General features: G+C 40.6%; 1 protein-coding gene across 2 annotated transcripts in view; it reads left to right on the top strand.

The window, feature by feature from the left end:
• LOC101876419 (neuronal acetylcholine receptor subunit alpha-7-like) overlaps positions 1-17,224 on the top strand; it is a 61,469-nt gene extending 44,245 nt beyond the window's left edge. Inside the window, exons 9-10 of one of the 2 annotated variants that reach the window (XM_005154868.3) lie at positions 10,955-11,064; positions 16,218-17,224. In XM_005154868.3, the coding sequence (XP_005154925.2) occupies positions 10,955-11,064; positions 16,218-16,739 (632 nt within the window). In that variant the 3' untranslated portion in view covers positions 16,740-17,224. The remainder of the gene's footprint in view (positions 1-10,954; positions 11,065-16,217) is intronic. The other variant, XM_005154869.1, reaches the window with a different exon arrangement.
• Positions 17,225-19,490: the final 2,266 nt, after the last annotated feature.

Here is a 19,490-nt window from a genome sequence, read left to right as displayed (position 1 = left end):
ACAAAGCCAGCACCTCCAGTGCACAGGCACGAGTGGGATACTGGAATGGTACTCAGCCCTAGCTCTGGATTCACTGAGTCTGTCTGTAAAGTCCCTTCAACAGCACTTTGGATGAAGCTGTGTTCACAGAGAGCTTTTGCTGATCCCAGTGCTGCTGGCTGGAGAAAATTTACCTGTCTTCTTCAGCATCAACTGCCTTCCCTGCTGTTACATGTCACTTCCCTGCCTGCCCCCCTCTCCTTCTCTTCTCTTTACATGAAAAGCAACTCAGCATACTACAGTCAAAATTGAAATATATCACTGGAGAATTTTTAACATGTACTGAAAACTATTGGGTAGATTATCATCTTGGGAACATGGGCCAGACAGGCATTATAACATCCACTATTTTCGTAGGAACATCCCTTTACTTTAATCTCATGGAGCCTCAGTTTCTCAGCTGTGAACTGGAGAAAACATTTTTCTCTAACCTCATAACAGAGTAGAGAGAATAAGCTTGTTCTTGTTTACAAAATAAAGAAGTATGAATACCACAGGAAAACTCAGAATCTATTTAAGTATCATCCACTGAGCTAAGATCTATCTTTGTGTATGAATCATGACTAAAGTACACATTCTGGACAGTAGAAATGAACAAAATATTCAACAATATATATAGCTGCTGATGTAAGGGGCCCCTCATTGTTGTGTAATTAAAACCCCTCATAAGTTACATATAAGACAAAAGGGCATTTAACTCAAATAACCTCAGGGATTAAAATCCCAGACTTAACTCTTGGGGAGGAGGTTGGCTATGCAACAGTATGGGCAGCAATGCCTATAGGCAAGAGTTTCTGAAAGCCTCTTACTGACAGTCAGCAGGTCTATAGTCTTTGAGTCATTCGGGAGCTTCCAAAAAACTAACAAAACCTCTCTCTGAACATGCACCAAAGGCATGATTCCACAAAGGCAGATACAATTTTAAGAGAAACTTTGTGTATAGGGAGGAGACATAAACCATGTTGGCCCAGCCTTCACATAATTTTGATTTGTGTAATACGTAACAAAAGTAATTTGGAATGAGTAAAGAAATGCAGTTGCACTATGCCTTAACCAGACCAGTTTATACTGGTACAATTGTCTTCCACAGAAGGTAAGATTTGTACCAACAAAATATATGAATAGTTATGTCACACTGAGACATTGGTTCTGTAATACGATATTAGTTTCTACTTATCACAGCATAGCTGTGTGAACACCCATAAAAAAAAAACTGAGGGAGAGTAGTGTTGGGGAACTCTGTTGCATCAAGGCCCCCTTCTCCAGGTGAATATTGGCTTAGCTATTAGGACCTTTCACATCTTTTCACTCTTTCTGGATCTCAGTCAAGGATGGTGATAACCTACTCAGAAGTATGCCTTGTTGACTGCTTGTATTGTTGAAAGTTTTTTTCCTTATGCCCAAATAATTAGAGCATATAAAATGTATTAGAAATGCACCTTTCAAAGTTGTCATGTAGGTCAAACACAGTCTGTTTCTTTCATCTGTTCATTAGACAAATTTTGTATTGTGAAATGCTGCAAAAGGATAATCATTGCACATGGATGCTTCATAACACCCTGGAGATTGACTTCAGGTATTCAGATGAGGAATGTCTAAAACAGTCTTGTGGCTACTGTCATCTGATGCTTCCCTGTTACAGCCCAGAAGAAAACTAACCCTCACACACTGGGGTGTGCTCAGGCTCCATGCTCTGAAACTCAACAATCCCTTTGCAACGGAATCTCTTGTTTCATAAGATCACAAGATAGTTTAGGGTATAAAGGACCCCAGAAGTGGAAGATTGTGTCAAAAGCCTTTCTGAATTTGATATGAGATCTACTGCTCTTCTTTTGTCTGCAAATACTGCCATTTTATTGTAGAAGGAAATCATGTTGGTCAGACAAGATTTAATCTTGACAAACTGAGGCTGACTGCTCCCAGGCACCACCTTCTCTCTCAAGTGTCCAGAAATGTTCCTCAAGGATTTGCTTCCTGATTTATCCAGTGACCAGAGTCATAAAGACAGAGCTGTAGTTCTCTGAACTGTCATTTTGGACTTTCTTGAAGATGGATACAACATCTGTCTTTCTCCAGACCTCCATGGCCTTGCAAGGACACCCTTAGGACTCTTTGTGACACCTATATGATCCCATGAACTGCTTCAGGTTCAGATCTCACAGTCAATCCTTGACTCTGTCCTCATCCACTGGTGTTTTTTCCCCCATTCCTTTAACCATGTCACTAAGTACAGAGACATAAGAGACCTTGCTGGTGAAAACTACACACACTGTCTTCACTGTATCTCTGTCCACTGCCACTAGATCATCCTCTCCACTCAGCAGCAAGCCCATGTTTTGCTTGTTCAGCTTTTTACTGTTTGTGTAGTGGTGGAAACTCTTCCTGTTTCCCTTGACTCCCTTGGCAGTCTCATCTCCTAAGCTATATAACATTCCTAACACTAGCATTAATGCACAGACATTTCATTTTGCAGCCTGTCCCTGCTTCCTGCATACCACTTTTTCTGCACTGGAGCTTCACCATGAGCTCCCAGCTTAGCCATGCTTATGTCCTGATGTGTTTGCTTATTTCTCTAAGTAATAGAAGGGACTTTTCTTGCCCTTTGAGGCTGCTGTACTTTAAGCCCTTGAAGTTTTCTTGAGCCAATTTATCTTTCAGGGCTTCCTCCAGTGGGTTCTCAGCTACTAGTTCCTCAAAAAAATTGAAGTCTGTTCATATGAAGTCCCAGGTCTATACTTTGCCATTTGAATCTCTCACTCCCTTCATGATCTTGAACTTCCACTTTTCATCATAACTATGCTGAGGCTGCCATTGATTATCATGTTGCCAAACGGTTCTTCCTTGCTAGTGAAGAACAGAGCCAGTTGTGCACCACATCTGTTTGGCCTGTCTTGTACTTTTATCGAGAAGTTATTGCTGACATCCCTCAGAAATCTTTGACTGCTTGCATTACACTGTGTTGCAATTTCAGCAAACATCAAGGAGATCCAAGTCTCCTGTGGCAATGAGGATCTGTGGTACGGAGGCTTCCCTGAGTTGTTTTAAGAAAGTCCCATCCCCGTATCAGCTGCATTTGGAAAATGCACTGCCACCACAGCCTAAGTCTCACTGATGAGCTCTTCACTGAACCTGACCTACAAGCTGCATTCATCCAATCCATAGAGGAGCCCTTCACATCAAAGTGGCTAATTCTGTCTTTGTTGTCTGCTCCCCCTAAAAAGCTTGTAGGCATGCATCAGAGCATTCAGCTAGTGAGAGATACCCCTCCACATCTCAGTTGTCCCAGCAGTGTTATTGTTTCATGACCATACACAGAGTTCCAGTTGTTCCTGAATATTTACCAGACCCTGGAGGTAAGCCCATCCATGTTGTTGTCACCATCCTGAGGTCATTCTTCCTCTGGCTGCCCAGCACCATTTTTTTCCATCCTTGTCCACTGTTTCTCCATTTAAATTTGGGTTGTAGTCTCCCTTCAACAGTATTCCTAGTTTAAAGCCCTGCTCCTAAGTCATTGTTCCACTCCAACTAGCAAAGGAAAGCTGGTCAAATATGACACCAAGAAAAGAGCTAGCTCCTGAGATTCAGTATATTTGCAAAGAAATGTTGAAATCATATCCTGATTCCTCTCAGCTGAGGTCACTCTCCCTTGACCTCAACTTACAGTTACAATAAATGAAGCACCTCTCAGCCTAAATAATCACAAGGAGGCAGGTGGGACAAGACACTTGCTTTTTTCTACCTCTCTGCAAAGTGGCTCCCCTCTTCCTTGGTATATCCTCTGCATTGTCTGTTCATAACACTGCCCAGAGCAGAGAATCTTTCATTCTGTGTGTATAACTTGCCTACACAAGGGACTCCAATTTCTATGTAGTCTACTGACTGTTATGTTAATACATGTTAAAAACAACCAAATTACTTTCTGTAAAGAACAGATCAAAAAGTTTGGCCTAGAAATCAGCAGCAGGCTAATCAACACCTTTAGACACCAGGACTCTGCTGCTCCTCTGCACTGCAGTGTGATAGGTAAAGCCTTCCCACAGTGAGCCAGCCCTTTACTGTGTCAAGAAAATGGAAAGGCTGTATCATTACATTCACCATTCACTCTTGCTCTCATTCAGCTTTCTTGGGGCTTGCATTCACACTTGTCCAGCAGCATGTCTGCACTAGGATCACCTCCCTTTTGGGGGAAAAAAGATATTTCTGAAGCCCATGCATGTGTGCAAAGCAAATTAATTAAAAATTAATTAAAGTTAAATCCCGTCTTTCTGCAAACTCATATGTGATGCTGAAGAAAGGAAAAGTCTGGGAACCAAAGCAAAGACACCTATTTCTGTTTAAAACATTAACAACCCGTAGCAACAGAAATCAGCTCTGCCATTTTGATCAGAAGCATTAAAGTCCCACGATGGCTACAAACACAAGAGTTTGGCCAGAATCCAACACAAGTTGACTATATGAACTTTTTTTTTTATTTTAAAGGCTTGTTTCACGACAGGGGCCTGGAGGTCCCTCCTGGCACTTAAAATCTCTGGAGTGCAACTCCAAAAAGACTTTCAGACCATGACTATAGAGCAGAAGATTTGTCCTAAACTCACCCTTCCTAGTATAGTTTAATCATGCCTCGCGGGAAGTGTGGCTGGCTGCACTCGTGATTTGACTTACTTTTGATTTCTCTCCTTAAAAATACTTTTATCAAGAGTCTATAAGTAGGAAGCTGGAGTTCATTACCTGAGGAAAGCATATAGAGTAATGCAGAAAACTCAAGATGTGTTACACACCTGAAACTACTGGTCTGAGGGTACTAATCCCTGGGTAAAATCATAAACACCATGTGATACTGATCAGGTATATGACAACAATTATTCTTTCTGCTTCTAAAAACCTAAATTATGCATTTATTTGTTTAACACTACAAATGCATGTAATTTTATGGGAATTTGATGAGCCTTCCTGGCTGTATGATGTAACACTGTTGCACTCAGTCTAGCACATTAAGTAAAAGGGCACATCTATGTCCCACTTTGTTGATTTCCTGATTCCATGACCAAATCAAAATTAAACAAATACTGTTATTTTAATTAGAGCTTCTGTACAAGCTGAGGTGCTGCCCATTGAAACTAAAAGCTTAGGTAATTCACTTGAGAACTCCATTTGAGGTATTTTCATCTCAACTGGAAGGTTGGGTTTTTTTTATTTCTATAAAGACAATATGATCCATGTAAACAGCACTGGGTAATCAGATCTGGTTTTGATAATGCTTTTATGACCATCTCTGAAGAAAGAATGAGTTCCTTCCTTAGGCAAGACACATGCCTGAATTCATTTTTTTAAAGAGTATCCTGCCTTCCTGTTTACAGTTTCTATATCCCTGACCCATTCCATTAAATTATGTTTTACATTTGAAAGCAACCTTATAATTAAGGCTAGGCAATCATGCATTAAGAACAAGTTCACGATAAAGAATCATGTTAAGGAACATGACTCAACGTCTCCACTCCTCTCTCCTCTCTGAGAAGTGCCACCTCCATCCACCTATACCCACCTTGCTCTCACCTCTTTTTTACTTTGCTGTAGTCTCACCAGTGTGGGAACAAGGTGACACAGTACAGAGACAGACCCTAAAATGCTTACTTTGAAAATCCCACCCAGCTCTGCTCTCCTATATTGGTCCAAAGATAACGGGAGTCTGTGATTTCAAGCCCCACCTGGCACAGAAAGTACAGTCATGCACAGAAACAGCTAGGAGCAACCAACATAGGACACTTTCAGCTTGAGATCAAAACTGCCAGAAGCTCCAGTCCCTCCCTTTACCCCAGCCAGGGCTCTGAGAAAGTGTCACTTTCAAAATACTTTAACACAGATAAGGTGTGCCTCTGCACCAAAGCCAAATCTTCACTTGAAACATTCAGAACTCTTAGGCCAGTCAGATGGTTTGTTTCTACCCTAAACACTTTCTATACCTGGAAATTCAAAGCATCCACTTGCAGAGAAGTGCTCAGTAATTCTGAGGTTTTTTTCCTTGACCAAATAATTCCTAAGTACTGCAAATTATTATTATCTTCCAGCTCCCTCCAAAATATCACCACTGGTTTTGGATCAAGGCTCTGTATTTTGCTCTGAAAGGAGTTTTGTAGCAGAAAGCATGGAACACCTGAAAGCTGGTGCATGTAAAGAGTGTTTGAAAGGGGAGCATGGGACTTTTGAATATGAGGAACTTGCTTCCTATGAATAACGTCCATGTGATGCTTGACATCTTGGCAAGATGTATAAAATAATGCACATTAAAATTAAGTTGTCTTCACCTCCAGATAACAAAAATCCATTTCTTTCTTCTTTTACTGAGCTTCTTTGCTTCTTTAAAACTTGCTTAGGGCTCTACTATCATCACATACTTGCAGATTGCCCCTCCTTGCCATTCGTTATCATGCCTATATTATTTCAGTAAGAATGAAAGTTTTAGGTTGTAAATAAGTATGTTGGCAGCAGATGTTATGAGTGATTTCTTGCAGATAGTCATACAGCAAGAGAAGCTGTAAACTGTTAAGACAAGGAAGCAGTGTGGTGTTTGCCACCTCCAGGAGTTACAGATTGCTTAAATTAGGAGCATAAGGCATTAGTGGTTCTGACTAGAGAGGGAAAATGAGATTAATCTCCTGTTACATCTTTTGTCATCTGCTTGTACGTTCTCTTTTTGATTTTGTGGAGTGCTTTCCCCCTCACTGTTTCGTGTTCATGTCTGGTATCTCACTGGTGCCAGGACCCTGCTCAGGTTTTTAAGCAAAACAGAAATTCTTATTTGCAGCAGCTGTTACTTTCATGCCTATGAACAAAAGGTCTTTTCCCTACGCCAAGAGTCCTGGATGCATTTACAGTATTTAAAAAAAAAAAAAAGAAAACAGTTTTACTTTTCAAACACCCACTTCTGTTCTTCAAAAGCATGTGGGAGGAGAAGTGTTTGAAAACACAACAGAAACACTTTCCCTATGCCCTCTACAAGTACCATAACTAAAAGAAAGACACAGCATCCAATCCTGAAGTCTTTCACTCTTTTAAGACAAAAGGTCCAAAAAATTATACTGGAGGCCTCTCAAGTTATGAATTGCAAGTCATTGCCATCCTTTTGATATAGGCGATGTCTGAAGATGCCTGCAAGAACAAGTAGCTGCTGTCAGTGATTCAACCAAGCATCCCAAACAGCTTTTCCATTCACATACACAAAGCAGCATGCAGCTTTAAAAACACATGAAGAGGTTCTAGCAGTGTACAGTGCAGACCTCAGTATCCTTGGGAAATGTCTCTGTGTAAAGTTAGGGATATTGAGGGGCTCCAAACAAAGGTCTTCTTGTTCCTTCTGCTGGTCTGGGCTGTGAGTATGAGCCAGGGCAGAGAGTAATGAAGCAGTTCCCCTCCAGAAGAAGTATGTCCCTTCGCAGCTGTGCCTCAGAGTAGCTGACATACAGCAACAAGGTCCCTGCTCTTTCAAATACACTGGAGTATGGAATTGGTGTTCCTGACATTGCCCTTAGTGAAGAAATTTGTAAAGCAGCCAAGCTGACCCAGACCCATGCATACCAGGGATGATCTACCAGGAGCTCTTAAGTAGGGTACAGAGAGATGCTTAGTGAAAGTTGCTGAGCGTTTCCCTTCTGCAGTTTAAATGAAAGCTTCTTCGTAAAATCAGATTTGTGTTTACCCCTGCAAACAAACACATGGGGTAGGACTTTGTGGGAGCAGCAACTTCAGAGCCTTAACTGCATAACTGCTTTTAAGATGGACCGAAGATATTGACAAAAAGAAAAGTCTGGTGGCTGGTCTGTGCTGCCGCTTGGGACACTAAAGCTCAGTTCTTAATCCACTGCATGTCTCCCATGCCACATCTCACAAGAAAGCATCCTGTTTCTGTGCTCAGAACATCAGTGGAGGCACAGGAACAGAGTGCGTTAATTCAGGGCCTTGTGGAGCTAGGGCAAGGTAAATGAAGACTGCAATCCCATGGCTTTGAGGAACATGTTACCTATGCACATTGTAGCTTGATCCTTTCAGCACGTAGACTCTTCTGCTCACATGATTACTGGAGAAGGCTGAGTCATGGTCATATCAGAGGTGGTGGTAGAAGTGAAAAGGGATAGCAGCCCTTGTAGCTTTCACCAAGTGATGGGCTTGTTTTGGCTGATGTGAGGATTAAAGACTGCCAGGAACACAGATGCTGAGCCAGCAGACTGGAGGAGGATTCAGCCATGCTTTAGGGGAGGTGCATGAGAGGTGGTGCAGGAGTCTTCCCCACCAGTTCTTGTGACCCCTGCAGTAGAACCATGGTTTTCTGCTGACAGCAAAGGGAAGATGGGGGATTAAACCCTGGAGGGAAAGATCAGAAAATGCTGAGTATGGATACAGTTTCAGAGACAAGATGATTTTGCCTCATGGATGTACCTCAGTTACAAGTGAATCATCACCGAACCCAGGCCCAATTAGGTCTTGGCCACCCCTGCCTGCAGCTCTGCTCCAGTGCAGGGGCTGGATTGTAAGCACAGGGTCATGCTTTCAAGGACACCCATAGGCGGAAGATCTAGCAATTACTTTGTGAACAGTGGCAATTAGCTCTACCTTTTCTGGCCACAGGAAAGGAGGCATAGCCTCCATCAAATCCCCAGTTAGAAATGTGCAAGGCTGACATGGTGGGTGTGCCAGCCATTGCTACTTCCTTTATCCCCTTTCATTGCTAGTTCTTCAGGGCTGGCAAAATCCAGCCCTAAACTAGGCTTGGTCTGCCCCAAGGCTTTGGGATGCAAATGAATGTGAAATTCATTTTCCCCCAAAATGAATACAGCATCTGCAACTGCCTGGGCTGCATATGTCTACATGCTTATTTCACAGATATCTTGTGACATTTGGTTGCCTGATATTGGTAATACAGATGAAGTACCACATTCCATCCTTATTTTGCAACTGAAAACTTCACTGTACCTTGAGGAGAAGTGCTCCCACCCCCAAATGCAGATAATAGAATCACAGAATAGTTAGGGTTGGAAAGGACCTCAAAATCACCTAGTTCCACCCCCCCTGCCATGGGCAGGGACACCTCACACTAAACCATATCACCCAAGTCTTCATCCAACCTGGCCTTGAACACTGCCAGGGATGGAGCATTCACTACTTCCCTGGGCAACCCATTCCAGTACCTCACCACCCTAACAGTAAAGAAGTTCTTCCTTATATCCAATCTAAACTTCCCCTGTTGAAGTGTCCTATCACTACAGTCCCTAATGAATAGTCCCTCCCCAGCACCCCTGTAGGCCCCCTTCAGATACTGGAGTATCCTTCCTTGCCTATCACTAGGCAAACCATAAAACATCTTTCTTTATGAGTTCACAGGTCCTCTACAGCTCCAGTCTGTTCCTGAGAAAACTGTTTTTCCTGTTTACTAGCAAGTCTCCATAAGTCATGCCCTCTGTTCCTGGGTTTATGGGGTGAAAAACAGAGTGTGAACTCCTCTGGTAATCGTTGGCTAGGATCTTGAGTCACATAACCCCAAGTTATTTCTAAGTTGAATGAGGTTACTAATTTTCCAAGGATCTGTGAAAAATCCTAGCCAATGCCATTTTAAATAGATTATTTCAGGCCTTTGAATTCTGATGTGTCCTCAAAATGTGTAGAAATTATGGAAGTAATTTAATGACTTATGGCAGTACTTAAACCAGCAATAGCAATACTGTTGTGTTTCTGTTACAAGGGGCATATGAGAATCAGATCAGCCAGCTTCCCTGAAACCTGAGTTCCTATTTTGCTGTACTTCTGCCTAACTGTTCTTTCATGAGCAAGTGCAACAGAGACCCTTCAATTTCACCTTACCTTCAGGACTATTCTAATCCAGCTGCATAATTCATTTTGCCATGGAAAGCCATGCCTACCTCTTGAAGCAACTGGAGAATTGTTTTCAGGAAGGCTGAGAACCTCATTATTATGAACAAGCTTTTTGTTGCTGAGGCAGTAGGAATCTGTATCAAGAAACAGAGCTGGAACAAAACTTGTCTTGGAGCTTGTACTGAATTTCTGACTTTTTCTGCAAGCTGCAGGAGGAAGAACTGAGGAAGGGAGGATATTGCAGTCTGGGGCAGTTTCACCTGCTGTCCCACATTGCCCTATCATATCAGCCAGCAGTAATGCTCTCTGATACTTTGCCACAACCACCTTCAAATGCCGTTAGCCCTGTGAGTAATTCTGCTTTACACTCCAGTGCATCAGGCTCCATCGTGGCTTGAGGAAGCTGTACTGCCACTTAGAAGATACAACTTCAAGTCTCAGTTCTTGCTTTTAAGATACTGATTTCTTTCCTGTATGGCAGGCTTAAATTTAGTGGTAAGCAAGGGTGTAGGGTGCTTTCATAGGAACAAAATATGTGGTCTCGAGGAGCTAAGGAGGGTGCTAAAAAATATGCTTAATATCTTGTGAGCAGTGGTGGGGTGAGGGAGGGTGTAGGGTCTGGTGACACTTTGTGAGGGCTTCCAGTGACACTATGAGGACACTGTGCAGCATCTCTGTTGGTACTGTGGCATGGACCAGCATCGGGGATACTGATGCTCACCTGGTCTTGTCAGCTCAGCTTCTTGCTGTCCTGGCAGCAGGCAGGAAGATGGTCCTTTGCAGGGAGCTTTACATTCCTCTCTAGGAAAAAAAAAACCCAAGCAGTTTATGCCTTTCACTGGTTCTAGCCCTTCCCTTGCTGGAGAGGAGATAAGTGAGCAGATACACTGAAAACCTCAAAGGCCTCAAATGCTCCAGTAGGAAATACCAGAGAAGAGGATGTTTGGATGTTACGCAGCGCTTCTCAAATGTAGATCTTAAAGCATGACCAATGAATATTATTTGCCTTTTATTTGTGTTCTCCCTTCCTAACCAAGTCTTCTTTTACTTGCAGCTCAGTATTTTGCTAGCATCATGGTCATCGTTGGTCTGTCTGTGGTGGTAACAGTACTGGTTCTACAGTTTCACCATCATGACCCACAAGCAGGAAAGATGCCCAAATGGGTAAGCAGTTAATATTTAACAGCCTACTGAACAAAAAAAAAAAAAATTCTAAAAGCTAAAATAAACTAGTTATAGATGAGAGACAGTTGCTCTCCACTGATCTGAACAGTCAGCTACGGACAATATGTTTGACACTTAAGTTTGCTACTGGAGGGAAAGAACAAACATACTAAATTTGGTTTTGCATTATCTGTTATTAAGTTTTTATTTAAATTTACAGTGGGGTGGTTGAGTCATGGCAGAGTAATCTTGCTCAGCACCTTTACAAATGTTAATCCTGTAGGCAAACTTGATTTGTGATCCAGCTGACACCAGTACTAATAGAATGTGACATTTCAAAGTACTAAACAAACGCATACTAGTCTCTGCTGGACCGATCGTCTACTTTGTGCCTTTACAGAGTTTGTCACTGTAGTTCATGACAGAGCTGTAGTCTCCTAAACAAAGATAGGAGTTGAAGACAATTGACTTCTATCTGCAACTCGTTCAGTTATGAGCCGGCTGTCTGAGTTGCTGGTAGATCAAAAGGCCCAATACCACAGAGTGGTAGGGGTGTTGAATACTGAACTCAGCTGTGCTTCTCACATCTTCGAGCTCAGTTACTTCACCACCAGCAGAAACAGAGAAGCAACACTGCAGTGTTAGTCTTGCTGTACTAAGGAGACCCATGGACTTCCCTGGCTTGGAAAGATGTCGTTTGCTGAACCATATCCGTTTGTCTGTGTAGAAAAACAATTTTATCTGCTATCATCTGATCAGCTCTCTGTGCGTTATCATGTGGACCCTCTTTGCAGCAGACTAGGTTAGCCTATTGAAGTCTGGTACCAATGCCATCTGGCCCTTAGGAAGAATGGGTTACCTTTAGATTTTAAAGTTAAAAGATAATGATGTTTTTTTTTCTCTCTTTTCTTTTCCAAATAATAGATTTTAGAATAAGCAAGGTATACTTTGTGTTTACAAATAACAAAGGAATGAAAGCAGAAACAAATGGTCACGGTCAACTACCTGCCGACCTTGGTTTCAAAGAAGTCTGGTTGTATGACATCATCTGGTATCTCACTCACCACATCTGTCATGCTCAACAGTTATCCTGACATGATGTTGAATGTCACATGGTTACCAGTGTAAGCCTGAGCACAGAACAGCTTTCTACTTTAGCCTTTCTAAAAATAAACTGCAGCATCAATGCAAATTAAAAAAAAAATAAAATAAAAAAAATAAAGTCCAGTAGCAATTAACCATACTAACAATTTCTTAATGTGCTGTACTGTTTTAAATCATCCTACTTTCAAAACAGAGGTACATGTGAGTTCTGGGTGAATCTGTGTGTAAGCAAGACCTGAAGGCACAAATCTCAGTAAGCATACTTCAGTGGTCTACATGGACAGGATATGAGGTGGGCTGATGCCAACCTCATGAAGTTTAACCATGACAAGTGCAAAGTCCTACACCTGGGTTGGAGCAATCCCAGGCACAGCTACAGGTTGGGCAAAAATGAAATTCAGTGCACCCCTGCGGAGAAGGACTTAGGGGTATTGGCTGATGAGAAAATGATCATGAGCCAGCTTCAGTGTGTGCTTGCAGCCCAGAAAGCCAACCATATTCTGGGATGCATCAGAAGAAGCGTGACCAGCAGGTCAAAGGAGGTGATCCTGCCCCTCTACTCTGCTCTCATGAGACTCCACTTGGAGTATTGTGTGCAGTTCTGGTGCCCTCAACATAAAAAGGACATGGAACTGTTAGAACAAGTCCAGAGGAGAGCCACGAGGATGATCAGGGGTCTGGAGCACCTCCTGTATGAAGACAGGCTGAGAAGGTTGGGGCTGTTTAGCCTGGAGAAGAGAAGGATGCATGGAGACCTCATAGCAGCCTTCCAGTATCTGAAGGGGGCCTACAGGGATGCTGGGGAGGGACTATTCATTAGGGACTGCAGTGACAGGACAGGGATAATGGGTTGAAACTTAAACAGGAGAAGTTTAGATTGGATATGAGGAAGAACTTCTTTACTGTTAGGGTGGTGAGGTACTGGAATGGGTTGCCCAGGGAAGTGGTGAATGCTCCATCCCTGGCAGTGTTCAAGGCCAGGTTGGATGAAGCCTTGGGTGACATGGTTCAGTGTGAAGTGTCCCTGGTGATGGCAGGGGGGTTGGAACTAGATGATCTTAAGGTCCTTTCCAACCCTAACTATTCTATGATTCTATGTAGCAGCACAACATCCCTCATTGACAATTTTATTGTTTTGTCTGGTTTTTGAGGAGCATAGACACAATGGTTCATTTTGAATATGCTCACAGGTCCTGCAGGTCAGCTCTTGCTCTCTACCAGTCTCTTGCCCTATTGGTTGGAAACTCAGCATGCAACAGATTCTCACTTTTGAGGAGACTTTTCAATTGCATAACAGCCGAACTGGCCTTTATTAAAAACAAAATGCCATCGGGAAGTAGAACTGTGAAAGTCTTTACTAGGAAGCACAGATGATAGGCTGTGAATGCTGTAGATCAGGCAAGCTGACAGGGCTGTGAGATCTCAAGAGAAAAAGGATGAATGCCAAGCATGTATAGAAAAGGCTGACCCCACAAAAATGGGCCAAAACCAGACATCAGTTTATTGCAAAGCTCTAACCCTGGTTCACTGGATATTGTTACACAGCTGTTCTCGCCTTCTGATTAAATTGAATCAGCTACTGGAGGAAGCTGTAGGGGGAGGCATTGGTCTTGTGTGAGAACAATTCTACATCTGTAAAACTTGACTGCTTTGCCTAGATTCCCACTTTCTAAACTATTTACAGTGGAGCAGCTTTTTGACCCTTCTTGTCTCTCAAGGGCTCTGTGCTTGGCCTTTGAACCAGAATTAAGAGGAGATGTGCATGTTAGTATATAGCCTCTCTGTAGATGTCCACCTCTTCCCTTACTCCACTGCTGAGAATTCTGCTTGCCTTTCTATTAATCTTTTATGACTTACTAAATGCAACATTTTCCAAGAGAGGCATTAAATCCAAGGTGTGCAGTCAAGGTATTTGTTGGCTACTTGGTTGAGAAATGAGAGCTGTTGGCTACTTGGCACTTCTGACAATATCAGCTGAGCTAGCATGGAAAAAAAGCATTAAAGAAGGTCTATCTAAGAAGCAGTTTGCTAACAGACAAAATCAGGAATGGGTTACAGCGCCATACTAACATGCCTGGACTGTTTTTCAGCAACCCTTATGCTACAACTCTCTTCTCAATTAACTGGTATGATAAGAACAGATTGATGTCTGAGTGTCTGTTTTCCAGGAAATAAGCTTTTCAAAGTCTAGGCGAATTCTAGAGTTAAGGCAGACATATTAACATTTTCTAATAACAAAGTTTGTCTGGCTTGGGATTTTGGAATTTCACTGTACCGGATAACTAATTTCTCTCTCCCCTTTGCCACAAATACTTTTGGTACATAGTTGCAATTAAGACCTTTAATTTGTTCCGTGATGTTCTATTTTATGTCCATAAGCAGAGGACATTGTAATTAAGTAAGTTCAATTAAATGCAGGATCAATTTTTTATGCTGCTGCATTATAGTTTTCTACTTGTCTCTGTTGATTATGGAGGAATTAATAAAATATTTAAGACCACAGTGAAACCTGAATAATATGCATTACAGGAAAATAGTCTTTCAGGATATAGTATAAAAGATCTATTAGTGGGAGAGAAGCAGAAAGGCTTACAGAAAATGGCATGGACCTGTGATTCAGAAGAACTCACACTCCAGAATTCAGAAACTGTACAACCATCTTACATAGGTCATTGTTTTGGGCTTTTGCTATTATTATTCCCACCTGTGGTATTTAATGCCTCCTCCTTTCTGAAATTATGTTTGTCATTACAGCAGCAATTTAAAGTGTAAGCTATAGTTTTCCCATCCCTGCATCTGTTCTTTGTAAATATAGGAGACAACTCATCCTGCACCTAAAACAACTTTGGAGGTAAGTGTGGTGCTGAGTCAAACAACGCCAAAGTGACTGGAGCAGGATCACAAAAGCAGTCCTAGGCCAAGACTGTCATGTCTATTTGCTTCTGGACATCAGATTATTTTACTTGTAACCCGAATAATAAACTCATTAAAAAGCCCACCTACCTTCCCGGAGGAACTCTCACAAGCACTCTTCAAATGTCCATTTTGTACACATAGTATCTGAAGGACTTTATAATTACAAGATTTTACTGATTTAGTTAGCTGTCCTAACTAAATTACTGAGTCCCTCATTTCACGTTTTTACTGCCTTTCTCAGAAAATAGTAGAAAGCATAGCAGGCTCAGATTTCAGACAAAATATCTGAAGCTTAGTTCACTGGAAAAAATGCTGGACTTATTCTCTGGTGTTAGCTTATTTGATGACCTTGACAAGAAAAAAACAAATCTGTCATGTGCAAGTTAGAGAGCTTTTGTGATGCATCAGAGCACTTGTACACCAGAGAACAGGGAAATGACAGCAGTTAAAAGCAGCATTCAGATTTTGAACTGCCCAGTTAATTGGTTTACTATTATGGCTTTTAAAAGGGTTTTTATGTATTATGTGGCTGAACCCTTCAAAAGAGCATTAAAATGACTTTCAAATTAAGAAAAAAAAACAACCCAAAACCAAACCAAAACCAAAACACAACAAGAAGGAAGAGCAACCAAGGCTGTTTATTTAAACAATAGAGATGAGGGTGGAGAATGTGCTAAAACCAGCTGTCAGCCTATTGCATAGGGTTGCTTTTTTTTGTTCAGCATAACCTAATCATTGAACACATTAATATTTAGGTGTATCTCTTGCCATACTAATTGAGAAATGGTTGGAACATGTGCAGCCGATTTTGTGCCGAGATCTGGGTTTGTTTGCTAAAAACAGGACTTCCAGAATAATTTTTTAAAATAAGATTTTACCTCTCTTTTGCTTTATAAGCTAAATGGGCATTCGACACCTCTGTGTTTAAGACATATCTAAGAAAAGGTCATCCTTGGAAAGAAGACAGATCCCTCCCACAAAAAATAATTTCAAAGCAGATAGCTGGAGAACACAGAAATCAGTCAGTCTTTCTAAAGGACCATACAGGCTAACTATGATAGTCACAAAATTTTTCAAAAAAATTTAAAATGCAGGGGTTTGCCTTTATTTCTGTTATGATCACTCTCTTTCAGGTCCGTGTCATCCTGCTGAATTGGTGTGCTTGGTTTTTAAGAATGAAAAAGCCTGGGGAAAGTATAAAGCCCCTCTCTTGCAAATATAGCTATCCCAAGCACCATCAGAGCGTAAGCAGCATGGAGATGAATGTCCTGCCTGGCCAACAGTCCAGCAATGGCAACATGATCTATAGCTACCACACGATGGATAATCCATGCTGCCTCCAAAACAATGATCTGGGTAGCAAGAGTAGGAAGACTACTTGCTCCTTACCAGAAGAAACTGACCTTGCTCAAAAGAAAGCTTTAACAGATACTATTCCAGTAATTGTGAAGATTCTGGAGGAAGTTCAGTTCATAGCAATGCGCTTTAGGAAACAAGATGAGGGTGAAGAGATCTGCAGTGAGTGGAAGTTTGCAGCTGCTGTCATAGACAGATTATGCCTGGTTGCATTCACCCTTTTTGCCATCATCTGCACATTTACAATACTCATGTCTGCTCCAAATTTTATAGAAGCTGTTTCAAAAGATTTTGCATAAGGATTTAAGAAGAGCATGACCACTTAGAAGTTGATAATGCCAGTAATTTTGCTAGATGAGATAACTCAAATAGAGAAGTGTACTTATATGTGCTAACATACAGAGAAGGGGATGAAAATAATTTCAGGAGGTAATTATTCCTGATGTTAGTGATTGTAGTTACTGAAAAGTAAGCATATTGAGCTCTGTTACTTATTTCATAGACTAGTGCCACATGTAATTATGTCAGGATCTGTGACAAATGATAGACAATTTAAATCTACAATATAGTTATTACAAGTTAACACTGGTATTAATGTACTACTATGAATTTGTGAACTTTTAGACATTGTTAATAATTTAAATTATCATTGATGACTATAAGCTTTACAGTGTTTTGTTGTTTTCAGTATATTTGTCATTTATTGTTTTTGTTTAACGTGGCTGTGACATTTATTTCTTGGATTTGATAGACATATCTCCACAATCTTACGACACTGTGTATTCAATTTGTGAAAATAAATATCATCATGTTAGCTCTTAATAGTACAGTGACTGGAATGTTTTCTCAGTAAATATGTTAACAGAGTGTTTTTTGTTTTTTTTTTTTTTAATTAGGAAATGCTGATTGTGAGGGTGGAAAAAAAATAATTTTCCAGGATGACAGTCGTATATATCATTAATGGCGCCATTTTAGCTCTCTTGCTGCTTAACTGTTGTTGTCATCTAGAAACTCTACTTAATTTGAAATACCACTGATCTCTTTGTATATGACTACCAAATACTGGCTAACTCTGAGTAATTAGTCAAAAATGTTGACTCTGCATAATCTGTAGGAAGATTGCCACTGATTTCCCTGGGCTCAGATTTCGTATTTAGTCAACACCACTGAAACAGTATTTTTTGAAAATCCTACTAGCACAATCCTCTTTCCAGCTTGGTTAGTAGGGCTTGTTAAAATGCACGTGTAAAAGATTGATTGTATTTTGCTAATTTTCATGTAGCAATGTTTGTTATCAATTTATTTGCAGAAGTACTCTAATATAATGTCTATATATTAATTAAAAAAAAATCCAAATATGCCACTTCTCTGGAAGGACAAAACAGCACTATTTTAGCAGCTTCTTTCCACTCACTACTGTTAGTGGGAATGACACCTCTGTTAGTATAATTTTATTTTGCCTACTGATCACAGAAAAAGCTACAAAAAGATATGGGCCAACGTAGACATCTTTCATCTTTGGGCTAACACAGCACTTCTCTGAATGTTCACTAAAAGAAAGTGACAAAATATTATCTTCTGTGGCTGACTTTCAACTTCCCATTCTCCCAGTGTTAGTGTACTAAAATTAACATTTCTTATATACGTGTGATGGGATCCTTCCCATCATAACTGGTTGGAAAAAGAAGCAGATCTCAATGGAAAATATTTCCATCTAAAAAGTGATGGTGAAGTTAGTTGTCCTAGAGACTGAAGAAATACCCCTTTAGGGTAAGCTGGTTTTCCACTACTGCTCTTCATTAGGTAGAGATGGCTCTCTTTAACTATAGACTTCAGTGTAATAAACATCACTTGAATGGATTTATCACATTGGTTGGAGTTATGTTCAAAAAGATATCTAAAATCTATTGGCAGTCTGACTATAATGACCTGTTTTATCCTTCACTTGGCTTTTGCACTTGGCAGTTACTTCAGTTCTGGATGCACCTTAAATGGGTAACAATGGCTTATAGCAAAAGCCTGTACTGGAAATTCAATGTGTATTTCAGAGAGATCATAATTTTACTTCACAGGAGCATTAGGGCTCTAGCTGTTTCTGAGCCTGCAGGAGAAAACTCCTATGCTTCTACTTCTTCTTTCTTCTTCTACTGCTTCTTTCTCCTGCCCATTTTACTGCTTCTGCTCACAGAATTTGTCTCACTGAGGTGCAGAATGCAGTTCAAGAGGGGTTTAACTAATGAAAACTTATAACTGAAGAGTAGAACTGGTCTGAGGGTTTGGGTTAGTGATATCAGGCTCTGCTTTTGGACAGCAGGTGAAATGATAATTTTAATTAAATGTTTTTATTATTTAATTAAATGTTTTTATTATGAGGACAACCAATGGATAAAAGGTGCAAATATCCAATTTCTTCTGCAGCTTGTGAAGCAGGATGCTAAATGAACTGTAGAACACTTATTCAAAGATCACTAATATTTTTGCTTGAAAACCTCTATTTTTGAAAGTAATCTCCAGTGACAAGATAAAAAGATAAAAGCTAATGTTAAAGCAGACAGTCACAATAACTTAGCATCCTAATGCAAAACATGCTTCCTTACATGAAACACAGAGTTGTTGTATAAGAGTATTTTTAACTGGATGCGTACATCTTTCTTAGGATCAGGAGGAGGATGGAAACTATCTGAAAACAATAGCGAAAACTAATTTCAATCACTTATTTTATGTTATAGAAACCAATGAAAATAAAATATTCCATTTGTAGATTACTACATTACACAGTTAGATTGCCAAAGCTAAGTTGCCTTTTATAGAAATGTCATAAAACACAAATTCTGCTAGTGGTATGTGGTTTAAAAATTCTTACACTAGGCTGAAACTGCTTGCTGCTCACTTTTTCAAATGACAAAGTGAGGCAGATCCTCCTGACATCCACCTGTCACTTGGCCTTTTGGAAAGTAATAACATTTTAGCACAAAATAATATAAAATGGCACAGAAAAATGGTTACTGTACATACAGAGCACTGTAGATTATAAAGTGCAAAGCAAGTAA

The sequence above is a fragment of the Melopsittacus undulatus genome, chromosome Z, assembly GCF_012275295.1.
Source record: "Melopsittacus undulatus isolate bMelUnd1 chromosome Z, bMelUnd1.mat.Z, whole genome shotgun sequence".
NCBI classification, from domain to species: Eukaryota; Metazoa; Chordata; class Aves; order Psittaciformes; family Psittaculidae; genus Melopsittacus; species Melopsittacus undulatus.
The sequence above is the reverse complement of the archived record's forward strand: the minus strand, read 5'-3'. Positions and strand labels throughout refer to the sequence as shown.